General features: G+C 35.3%; 1 protein-coding gene across 1 annotated transcript in view; it reads right to left on the bottom strand.

The window, feature by feature from the left end:
* CNTNAP4 (contactin associated protein-like 4) overlaps nt 1-12,951 on the bottom strand; it is a 217,082-nt gene that overhangs the window by 28,522 nt on the left and 175,609 nt on the right. The window contains exons 15-16 of the mRNA XM_009328202.1: nt 10,761-10,888; nt 635-805 (exon numbers count right to left, since the gene is read on the bottom strand). Coding sequence (XP_009326477.1) covers nt 635-805; nt 10,761-10,888 — 299 coding nt within the window. The remainder of the gene's footprint in view (nt 1-634; nt 806-10,760; nt 10,889-12,951) is intronic.

Below are 12,951 nucleotides of genomic sequence, written 5' to 3' on the forward strand. Positions count from 1 at the left end.
TTTCCCCTAGTTTATATACTGAGCGTGACATCATATGGTGTGGAATATCCCTTTGGCCAGCTGGGGTCAGTTGTCCCAGCTGTGTCCCCTCCCAATTTCTTGTGCACCCCCAGTCTACTCGCTGGTGGGGTGATGTGAGAAGCAGAATAGGCCTTGACTCTGTATAAGCACTGCTCAGCAGTAACTAAAACATTGGTGTGTTATCAACATTGTTCTCATACTAAATCCAAAACACAGCACTGTACCAGCTACTAGAAAGAAAATTAACTCTATCCCAGCCGAAACCAGGACAGAGGGAGCGAATTTGGTGGCAGGGATGCAGTGAGCAAGGGAAGGAGGAACAGTCTGAGCAGTCAGGGGCTGATTGCTGTGCTCTTAGATTAAGAACCTTCTAGGGCAGAAATTTTCTTTGAATGGATATTTGTATAGTCTCAGTGCCGTGATTTTTGGGGAAATGTTAAAGCTCAGATAGCAGTAGTAACAGTAATAAAGCTAGAGAGCATTTTTAAATATTAAATATTCCCCCTTTAAGTTAATTCTAATTTAGCCCAACTGAAAGCTATAATAAAAAACCAAAAATAATAATAATAAAATAATAATAGTAATAATAATAGCCATCAGTCATGTTACTTACAGTATAACTCTATCCTTATGAAGTCTTGAATTCCCAGGTTTTCTAAAAACACTCCTGAGGAAGCAGTAGTTTTAAAGAAAAACGAGACATCTGCGCTGAGCTCTCCATGGAAGGTTGGAAAATGCAGGTAGGACGTCTCTGTGTTGAAAGATGCTGAATTCCAAAACGTTCCTAGTTGTTAAAATGAAAGATTAAGTGATAGATACAGTGTTATCTAATATTGCCGGTAAAAGTTTTATAACCAATTAAACAAAGGAAAGTGCCCAGGTCTAGGAAGGCGTTGCAATGTTCAGAGAGTCTAACTTCCACAGAAGCCCCCTGCTGAGTCTATAAAACAAAAAGTGGGGGTTCCTGGAGATACAGAAAAATTATTCAGCAAGAGTAATTAAGGTGCTCGGTTCAGACAACCAAAAACCAATTAATGAGAAATAAAATGCCTGGCATCTCAGCCAGACAGTCCAGTTAGGGCCTGATGTATCCTTTTATGAAGCAACAAACCTAGCAGCTTTGAATGAAGTACTATACCTACATTAGCTAGTATAAACTATAAGTATGACAGTTGTTATGTATATTTCTCACATAACAAGGAAAACAGTCTTGTTACTGTTGTAGTCCAGTGAAGTTTTACCAGATATCACAAAGAAGGTAGGATATAGCTCCTAGTAATTACTGTGGAAGGAATTAAAAAAAAAAAAAAAAAAAAATTATGAAGTTATGTTCTCCTTTAGTTGACTGCAGTTTAGAAATTCATATATATTCTTACTTACATGATAAATCCAATGCAAGTCAGTTTTACTAAAAAAAAAGACTACAAGATAAAACATAGATATTTTCCTCATTTGATTTTTCTTTAAGCTGGCATTTAATCCTAATTTGTTAGATTTTGTTCTTGATTATTAAAAAGCTTATGTAAAATCTCTAATAACACCCTCTTCTAATAAGAACATAATCTACATTTATGGTGTTCAACTAGAAGCACCTTGTTATTATTGCTGAATACTTACAGATGTATCTGTATTTCTTTATTAAACTATACTGCTTTCTAAATCAAATGAGGCATTCAATACCTTCCTATCTAATTGAACAAGGCCATTGTACGTTCTCCTGATAATGCCGTGATCTGGGTCTAAATACTATGCAAAACTATGATTTTTGCCCCAGGTACACTCTGGGTTTTTTTTTTGGGGGGGGGGAGGAAAAAAAAAGATTTGTAAATTTCTCTCTTTTCTGCAAAATCAAACTCTATGATACAGTGTACACAGAGGCCTGGTCCACAGCCCAGTGAAGTTAAATCAGAGTTCATTCACTCATTCCTCCTGACTTTTTAGCAGAGTTTTAATCAGGGTTTGGATCCTGCACCTAGAAAAGCAGCATGGCAGGATATTCATACATATTCTGGCAATTGCTTGCTGTGACACTCACCATTTGGGAGTAATGCCAGCCGTCACAAGTTAGAGCAGCCATCAGGACAACTTTCACATGGTAGGGCAGAGCTGTGAACAGATGGCTTAAGCTGGGAGAGGAAAGCATAGCTTTGCACCTCCCTCTCCTGTGCTGCCTGATGGGCTCCTCAGAGTTATAATCCTGTGCAAAGTGCCATCAGCTGAAGGCAGTGGCCTTACATATTGGGATCAATTTAAACCCATGTTCCTCAACTGTTTCAGGTCATGGCTCCCACAGAGCAAACTTCACCACAGTTATGACTCAAGTATATAACAGCTATTTGAAAAACAATGGGCTGGCTGTTACCAGTAATTCAAGCACAATAGGAAGTTTAATACTAGTAATTTATACAAAATTGGTAAAACATTGCTAGTAATTAGAAGACAGACAATAGCGGCAGTAATAGTCCAGTAGAGTAATGATACAATTAGCTTCAATGAGGCATTTGAATGATCTTTGTAAATCAGAATGGAGTCCTTGGGGGAGGGCAGGGATAGGAAGTTTTATTCTACCTCTCTTAATTTCCTGTCTTCTCTTATCTAGCTGTTGTTTTTCTCAGCTCTGAAAATTGTGTGATTTATGAATGTTAAGCTACTGTATCAATAGAGCGGATTAAATATAGATCTAGCAAAAGTATATTACAAAGTATCTTATGCTGTTGTAAATCAAGGTGGGGAAATAATTTCTTAACTTTATAATATCTAGCTCTCAGTCTCCTATTTAGTTTTGTGGAACTGCCAAACACCAGGTAGTTAGGAAATCAATAATATTTAGCATTTTATCTGAGTAGTAAGACTGCAGTCTTCCCATGAGTAAAAAAAGAAGATCCTGTTTGTTATAAATAAAACAGCAGCATATTTATATTGCAAAAATTATTTTAGCTTTTGGCATATATCAAGTAGTCTTATGAACTTGAAATTGTAAAGTGAAAAAGGGACAAATGAGAGATAAATTAACCATTTTAATGTTGCAAAGACAATAAAGGTGACTCTCAAAACAATTGTGCAATTGTAAATTGTACCATTCTTCAAATTTTTAATCAAAACTGAAATCTGTTTGCTATTTGTATCAAATATCTTGATATCAAACACTTGATATCTCTAAGTGTTGCATCATTCATTCTTTCAGTGTGAAACTCCAAGAGGGGTAGTGAGTGCTGAGGCAGAGAAAATAAAGATTTTACATTGCTGAACAATATTTTCTGTACATATTTTTCTGACTAGTCTTCCCTCTCCCCCAAAATAAACAAATCTCTAATTGACATGACACATAAAATACTACCCATCTCTTATGAATTGACATAGCTAAAGCACGATGCTGTTAATCTGGAAGTGTTAGTTGTGTTCTCAAAGCAGCTGTACTCTTTGTGAAGATGACATTTAATGTGCCTTCCGTCTTCCCCATATTTTCCCTTTTAAAGGGATTTTGTGAAACACTTAAAAGGTACCAAGAGAGCTTCCAGCAAAGAGTGCTCTTCTCTGTAAGAGCTAGCTTCTGGTCTCTGGTACAACAGGATCTTTGAATAATGTCACTGTGATCAGTTTATAAGTGCAGAGTAGTAGTAACGTAGAAGGTTAATACTGAAAGCATGCTCATTGTAAATTGTAGGTCCTATTAGCCTGTCTGAGCTACACTATCGGGTTATCTGATCTTAGTTAAACTACCAGCAGATGATCAGGATTTTGCCTGTTGTCTTTGGTCTGCTCCTCCCTATCTGGCCTATTAAACTGATCTTTAAATTATGTGATCATCTATTATTTGTATCCTAATGGTTTTGTTTATTTGGTTTGTTTGTTTGGGTTTGGTATTGTTTTGTTTTGTTTTGAGGGGTCTGCGTGTATGGGGGGCATTGTTTCACTTTATTTCTGTGCAAAACCAAGCAGGAAAATCATCACTACCTATTACATGTTTTAGTTACATCTATTTCTTTCCATATTTTCCCAATACTTCTGTCAGTTTTTCTACATGCAAAAATTTCCCTTCATCCAGCACAGCAGAGAGGAGGCCAAAATTACTGAGAAGTGTGCAAATTGCTTCCTGTAAAGCTATCCTCCTACTATTATGAAGTCTGACCAGCTGGCAACTGTTTGCCTCTGAGAATTTGTGGAGTTCAGCTGCCCCATCTGTATCACTACTTCCAGCTCTTTTACATTGCAGCTTATTATAAGATTTATAGATTAAAAGACCAGAGGGGAAAACTGCGATCATCTAGTTCAACCTCTGATATGCCACAGACAGCATAAATTTCCTGAATCAATTCTTGTTTGAAAAAGAGCATTTATTCTAGGAAAAATATTCAATCAATTGAATTAAAAATTGTCCATTTATGAAAAATTCACACTCTTACTGTTAATTTATGTATGTATTTAGGTATGCACACACACTCAGCCCATTGGTCTAGCTTCAAATCCCAACCACTGGATATTTTTCTGATTTTCTCTCCTGCTTTCAAGAACATTATTTGAAAGTTCTCACTCTATGAAATTCCATTTAAGTTGAGCATATCACCTCGATTTTGCCTGAGTTAAGCAAAGAGATTAAGCTTAAGAAGCTTTCACTAAAAAATGCATCGCTTAACTTCTTTAATCCAATCCTTTAACCTTACATCCTTTTTATATAGTGTAAAACTGTAACCACAGACTTCTATTAAACTTCTAGATTATGCAGGAAGCAGTAAAGAGGATCAAAATAATGTTGATTAGTCTGAGGTTAGCACAAAATTTACAAATTAATATTGTAAAGCTAAATAAGAGGAAGACGTGAACATTTAGTATACAGATACATCTGTTACTAACAGTCAAAGACATGCCCTGATTTCTCAGGCTACTGTAGATAGGTGAAACAGATTTTTTTTGGCTAAACTTAGAAATTTACTGCGCTGCTTTAATGAAGGTATCATTTATGATCAGTTAATACAGCTGGTCTCTAAAATTATTATATCCGAAGCTCACACTAGGGTTTTTTTTTGTTTAAATGTCAAGCTGGGAACTCACATTGAATGGACTATCTGCTTGCATTTACCTGTTTGTGCTATCATTTTGCAGTTGAATCTGTACATTTCCCTTTTTTTTTTTTAATTCAATCAAGTATGTGACACTGTCAAATATCTTACTAGATTCCAAGCATCTCATCTCAATAGTATTGCCTTTACCAGTACTGAAGTCCCTCAAAAGTTTGGCCAAATTTACTTTACATAAACTCATTCTGAATGATATATTATCTTTACATTGCATTGCACTATCCTTACATTATGCTTTATTCAGTTAAGATCTATATCATCACTTTTATGTTTGGGCTAAGAATCAGTCTGATGCTGACAGATGATAATTAACCTATTTATTACACACCATTTTGGCACATTAGCTTTCTTTCAGTGTTCTGGATATATTTATATCATAGAAACATAGAATAGTTTGGGTTGGAAGGGATCTCTAAAGGTCATCTAGTCCAACCCCACTGCCATGGGCAGGGACATCTTCAACTAGAGCAGGTTGCTCAGAGCCCCGTCCAACCTGACCTGGAATGTTTCCAGGGATGGGGCATCCACCACCTCTCTGGGCAACCTGTCCCAGTGCCTCACCACCCTCAGTGTAAAAAATTTCTTCCTTATATCTAGCCTAAATCTACCCTCCTTTAGTTTAAAGCCATTCCCTCTTGTCCTGTTGCAACAGGCCCTGTTAAAAATTTTGCCGCCATCTTTTTTATAAGCCCCCTTTAAGTACTGATAGGCTGCAGTAAGCTCTCCCCAAAGCCTTCTCTTCTCTAAGCTGAACAACCCCAACTCTCTCAGCCTTTCTTCATAGGAGAGGTGTTCCATCCACCTGGTCATTTTCTTGGCCCTCTTCTGGACCTGCTCCAACAGGTCCATGTCTTTCTTATGCTGAGGGCTCCAGAACTGGACACAGTACTCCAGGTGGCGTCTCACCAGAGCAGAGTAGAGGGGCAGAATCACCTGTATGTTCTAATATCTATTGGAACTTCATAGAAATAAATCAGAGCATTTCCAGTCAGTTCTTGCAAGGAAAACAACACCACCACCACCCTTGAATGGTGTGGTTTTTTAAGTCTACCCATACTAACTGACTCTTTTTATTAGAATTAATCGTCTGTTTTTTCCTTGAATAATGACAAAAATAATGGAGATGCCTCTTTCTTTTTTATGAAAACCATTATATTTCTATCTATTGATGGCCCAAAGGTTTCCTTTGTCCTCATATGCTTCAGAATCTTTCCCGTTACCCTACTCAGTTGATATAGGTTAATTGGAATCTTAACTTTCATTATATTTAGATATATTTTTCAATCTGATACCAGCAGTGCTGGCATACAATTTATTAGACATATTGTACAGTAGAAAAGGGGATATAGAAATGAATCAGTAATATATTTTAAAGATGACAGAAATGTGTGAGTGCTACTCATATGTGTAGAGCTGAGTGTCACCAAATCCAATAGCCTAATTTCTCTAAATGGCCATATTCCTCTAGAATATCATTATTACTTTCATTGCACTTTGGCATCTTAGAAATATAGATAGATAACTCTATCAGAAATGCTGAGAAAAATCATTGATATCTGAATGGAACTTTATACATAAAAAGAACTATACTGGTATTACTTTTGCTATTATTTTTCTTATATTAAGTTACTCTTTCCTGCTTTGTTCTAGCAAATATAGTTTGGTTTTCTATAAGTAACACACTTCATTTAAGAGAGTCAATCCATAAAACCTAGGATAAAGAAACCAAGCACAGTACTGTGATGTTAAATAAAGGAGTGAAAATAAAAAATGTGCAATGAAGAATAGTCAACTTCTGCCAGATTGCATTTGAGTTATGATACATGACTTCTTAGAAGTACCTAATGAAGTAACTCTTAACTTGGAAACTTAATCAAGGGAGTGGATGGTTTATGACAATTCAATTCAACAAACTATTTATGGGTCTACTTTATTTTGCTGCAGGCATAAGCAATTATTTTTATCTCTAAATAGATGTCCTACAAAGAATAGATTATTGATGCAATGAGAATTTATGATCTTTTGGTTCTGAATCATTTAACGAAGCACTAAGTGTATCACAAAATACAAGTAAACCTTCCCCCACACATTTTTATACGGTATACCAGTGAGTTATTCTGAAGAACCTATGTCTGTCAGAAAGAACAAAAAAGATGTTTAATAAAAGGATATCCCCTATGAAGTAGAATTGTATAATTTAATTTTAGAGAGTGACAGATGCAGAAATAATCAATAATCTCCCCAGAGATTACTCAAACCACACCTGTGAATTCTAGAATAGCTATTTTTCCTTGTTTGGCAGCACTTCTGAAAAATGGGTATGTGCTACTAGAACGTTTTTGTGTTCTTCACCTGTCCAAAGGTGCAGAAGAAAACAAATGCCATTAAAAGTGCATTTAATTAGACCCTTATGGGTGTCTGCAACCTCAGATTAGAAAAAATCTTAATAACAGTCTGCTTCCTTCCTGCAGCTTCAGAGTGCTACTAATATGTTATTGCTGATCTTACAAGAGAGTTTAGACTTACTTCATCAGTTTTATCTAGTGTGAAATTTAACATGTAGGACTCAGAAACTACTACAACTCATGGCTTTTTACATTTTCTGGAAAACTGAACTTTAAAGAAAATTTTCATTATAAACCCCCCTGCTGATACATAAAGGCCGTTGCAAAAATTCTAGTAAGTCATACACTCAGTCATTTCCAGTATAACAATTAAAATAATAGGATAAAATAGAATAGAATATTTATTGTAATATATAATAAAATTATGTTGTATATGAGAAAGATATTATTATAATTTAATACAATATAAAATATATTATATAGGTCATCTATTATATATGTTATATCCTATATTATATATTATTATACTATAAAATATACAGAATAATACCATATGATAATGGTATAATATAGGTGCTATATACAATACATGACATAAAATACATGATACAGAATATATAACATATTATATGATACTTCATATTTATATATTTTGTTATATATGACCATACAATTAATACTTTACTAAACACCTTGCACTTTGTTTTTATGTCAAAATTCTATGATTTTACATTAATTTTTCCTTCAGAAATTCTGTATTGTTTTCTCAAATTTTAGTCCCTACCTCCCTAAAAGCGTGCTATCTCTTACTATCTTTGTCTTTATGTTGCAAATGGCTGAGAAAAATTACGTTATTACTGCTCTTATTAAACAATCAAAGTGAATGTTCCTTTTCAAGGTTTATGCTGAATTATTATGATTAACTGTTATATTCTGAAAGGTCTTTTCACTGAGATTATTTGAATCCCAAATTGCTTATTTCTGAAGTCAAATTCTATAATGTTGTCTGACATTACAAAAATATTTCTCTGACATTCAGCCTCTGATTTCTTGTGCTTGTCCTCATGATATTTTAGAGTTCTCTGTTGCAACTTGTCTAGAAATACTGCGATCATTTAGCATCAGTGTGAAATTTTGCAGCAATTCAATCACTCAGACTAAGCAAACATAAAATAAAGGCAGGGAGGTCAATGGGTGTCAGAACAGTCTGTATGTTTTAATGATTCACCCGGGGAAGCTAGTTGGCTTCCATGTTTTAAGATTTGTGATAATTGGGGTCAGGTTATGTAATTAATAGTAGTTGGGAACTTGGTGAGTAGTGAAATTGAAATTCTCCCCACTTATTAGTACTACACAAGCTGTAAATATTTCTGTTTCATCGCTGTCATTGTCCCTGGTTTCATTGTCCCTGGCCACAACGGAGGCCTGCTGCATCATAAGCTGTATGAGCATGGCCAGTCAATTGAGGAAGGTGGTTATCCCCCTCTGCTCAACACTTGTAAGACAACATCTATGTACTGCCTCTAATTTTAGGCCCTCCAGTACAGGAAAAACTTTGATAAAAAGGAGTGAATATGGGGGAGGTCACCAGGATGTTCAGGTCTGGAACACTTTTCCTGCCCTTCAGGCTGAAGGACCAGGGCTGGTTCAGCCTGGAGGAGGGACAGCTTTGTGGGGGACCTGACAGCAGCCCCCAAAATCTAAGGGGAAATCATCAAGAAGATGGAGCCAGGCTCTTTGCATTTGTGTAAGGTGTGAGTATCAAAGACAATGGGTATAAGTTGAAATAACAGAGTTTCAGGTTTGATCTAAGTAAAAAGAAATTCTCAAAGAGGGCAGCCAAGCAGCGGAGCAGGCTTCCCAGAGCAGCAGTGCAGGCTCCATCTTTGGGGGCTTCAAGCCCCAATTTGACAAATCCCTGAGAGACCTGGTCCTTTCTACTCTGAATTATACCATAATCCTAGATCATAACCCCATGATTTAACAGTTCTTTGATAGGTAGGATAAATGATCAGCTCACAATCGGATGTCAGACAAGTGAAAAGGAAGCACCCAACAGGTTTTTTTTTCATGTCATAAATTTTCATAAGAAAATTAGAATGCACTGCTGTAAGACACATCTGTTAACAAATCTTCCAGGCATAATTACCCTGACAAGTCATGGGAATGATAGCAGAGATGACATAAAAATAAATACATGCTAATTTATATTTATTTATCTATGCAGTCTCCTGAGTGAGTCTAAAAGTACAGATCGGTACTTCTTTACTGGTATTCATTTCCTCTTACTCATAAAGGCTGAAGAAATGTGAAAAACAAACACAACATCATATGATGAAGGAGGAAAATCACATAACAAATAAAAATAGTAATTTGTAATTATTTGAAACAATAGTGAAGTTCATGAAAACTCATAGGGTAACATTTGATGTAAAGAAATTAAACTTACGAAATATTTTAATCCCTTACTCAACTGTAGACAAAATTCTGCCCATTCAACTCTTCAGTTAAGATCTTTAGGATGATCCATAACGTTGCATCATCTGACTTCTGCTTCCAAACAGCAGCAGCCATAGAATTTTGTGCAATAGTATATTATTGAACATAAACTAAATCTGTTTTCTTTGCCAATGAAGATGGAAATTAATGAAATCAGAAATGTTATCATAAATCTTCAATAAGGTATCAGTTTTGCTCCAGTTGTCTCATTACCTTTAAATGATTTCTTCACACATGATATTTTTCTGGTTACTACATACATATTCAGGATGTACAAGCTTTATGTTTTGAATTACCCTATATCTTTCTAAATTTTAAATTCTTATGTGGAATTTAAATGTGTTTGCTCATAGATATTGTATATACTGGATTAATCTCCCATAATATAGTTTTCCTGGTTGCACAAATACACAGAGAAGTTAATATGCATAAGGTTTGCTGATGGAGGCATGCAGATCTGCTGAAGGGTATGTTTCTCCCAAGATATGGTAAGCAGTTATGAATTCTCCTTTACGTAATGCTTTATTTGTAACTTAATTCAAATTCCATAAAAACACTGGATTTTGTACTCAAAATATCTGTTTGAAAACTATACTATTTCTGTCTTCACTATTGATATGTATCATCAAAAATATATCTTTACAATTCTACCCTGGTTTGCACTGGACCATGACATTTTGTCTTTTTCCTTTCTAATTACTAGAAGAACTGGATGCAATTTTTACAATAGTGTATCTTAGGCTGTTTAGCAAACAACATTTAAAATTTATTGCAGTCAAAACCCATTGTTGCTTAGCAAAACTCTGCAGTTGTTACTTACTGTCACCACGGCAAAGCAAAGGCCCCAGTTTGTAAGCTGCTTCAGAATTTGGTCTGTTAGTATCTGTGATCACAATTTCAGTTACTGGTAGATGCTCCTTGTAGGAGAGGAATCCAGTATCATTAGTCCTGAAAAGGTAAAATGAAAGCCACAGCTCTCCTAAGTGTTTCTGATAAATATTTCATTATCATTGACACATTGTTGGGGAAAAGGAAGGAATTAAATTCTGAAAAAAAGTGCTGCATAACTCTACAAGCAACTGTGAATACAACTGTATGCTTTGGTATTGATATTATGATTGTTTGACAGGACTGAAATAATTTCATAGGAAGTGGGCAGTTTTATGGTTGTGCTTGCCTGCATAAGCATGAGAAAACTCTTTGACATAAACGGTTACCTAAATGGCTGCCTAAGCTAACATATTTGCCCATGTCAGTAATTTTATGTTGCTGAGGACACAACATATCTATAACAGCCTGTCTCTTCATTACGGAATATTAATTGGATTAGTATAACTTTCAAATAATTCTAATTTTTTTTTTCCTTTTTCATCTTGACAAAAGTTAAAAAATCAAATACAAAAATACAAATTCATGCTGAATGTACAGGAAAAGCAGCATATGTTACAAATATGTAACTCACAGAAAAGGAAATATACAGCCTAGCCCTCAGAGCACACATGCAGTGCTTGTAAACTTAGACCAAATTCCTTGTTTAAAATCTTTCTTACCTTAGTGTCAGAACTGAATTTCTAAATTTCATAAGCACAAGTTTTGGCCCTAAAATTGCTTCCCCTGAATGCATGGAAATATTCAATCACTCAGGACCATTCTGGAAAATTCAATCTCTCCATTCAACCCATTTATAGTTGAATCTTCCCTTTAATGGGCAAAGCAAATAACTCAGAGACAACAGTACAAACTTAGAGAGGGGAGGCAAGATAGAACTCACACTGCTCAGAGAGTAAACGCAAGACACACACTTCAGCAAGCAAGCCACGTTTCTCTGGGAACGTGGTTGGGCTTAGCAACCCCCTCTCTCAGTACACCATGCACAGGGACTGAGACAATGGGAAGAGATTCCCTCCTTGTGCTGAATGAAATTAGTGATTTTTTTTCTCCCCTCCCCCCTCCCTTTGCTAACATCAACATCTTTCCCCTGTATATAATTTCTGTTTATCTATCTGTCTTGGAGCACAGTACATACAAATGTACTTTTTTTTCAGGTAACATTTTTTCTTAAGTGAGGAATGTGAAACATTTTTTAAAAATGTTAATTTTTGATGAGGTGACATGTTGCAGATTTCTAATTTAGAAATGAAAAAAACCCACAAAACAAGTATTTGCTTCAGTAAAATTATGCTGCAAATAAAGGGAAACTGAAGAGAAACTAGCTTACCTTTTCTGCAGAGAGGATTTGCATTTTTGTAAATCTTTAGGAAGAGATTTTTTGTAAAAATCTTTTTTATTTTAGACTTTTAGAGACTTAAAGATTTTGATTATTTAAACAAGGAATTTTAGAGCTAAATCTATGCCCAATCTATGAAATAAGATAGATGTCACTATGAAAATAGAATATAAACCCCATGTTTTCAAAACCACACTGTGTGTAACTCTGGTATTCTGTGCTCAGAAAGCATCTCAAACAGGCACAGCCTCTACCTACATTTTCCACCCTATGAACAGTTCTGAGTCAACTGGTTCAAACCAGTAGTCTCTAGGGAACCAAATGTAACATTAAGCCAACTACCAAAACAGGTGTAAACATAGCCCCCATAACATTGGAGTTACTGGGATAATTCTGCACTTAAAATGAAAATTAAAATGTCAAAAGTGGATACATACAGATACATAAAACAGGAGTCATTACGTTTTCAGTGTAATACACTCATCAACATATGCAATTTACTCAAAGTGGTTATAGTGAAGACATGCATGTCATCCTCTATCTTTATTTACAAGTAAGTTACCACTATAAATTAACCTACGTACACGAGCATGGATTGAATGACAAAACTGAGCAAGAATGTATTACATATATTAGCAACTACTCAAAATCCTGTCTCAAAATGGATTCATCTTTTAACACTTATTTTGTTGTTGGAAATCAAAAATTGTTTGTATTTTTGTGCAGCACAATAATAGGGAAATTCCTAGTGTTCTGTGTATTTGTTTAATCTCTTTATTGTAAT

Source organism: Pygoscelis adeliae, unplaced genomic scaffold, assembly GCF_000699105.1.
Source record: "Pygoscelis adeliae isolate BGI_AS28 unplaced genomic scaffold, ASM69910v1 Scaffold45, whole genome shotgun sequence".
Classification (NCBI taxonomy): domain Eukaryota; kingdom Metazoa; phylum Chordata; class Aves; order Sphenisciformes; family Spheniscidae; genus Pygoscelis; species Pygoscelis adeliae.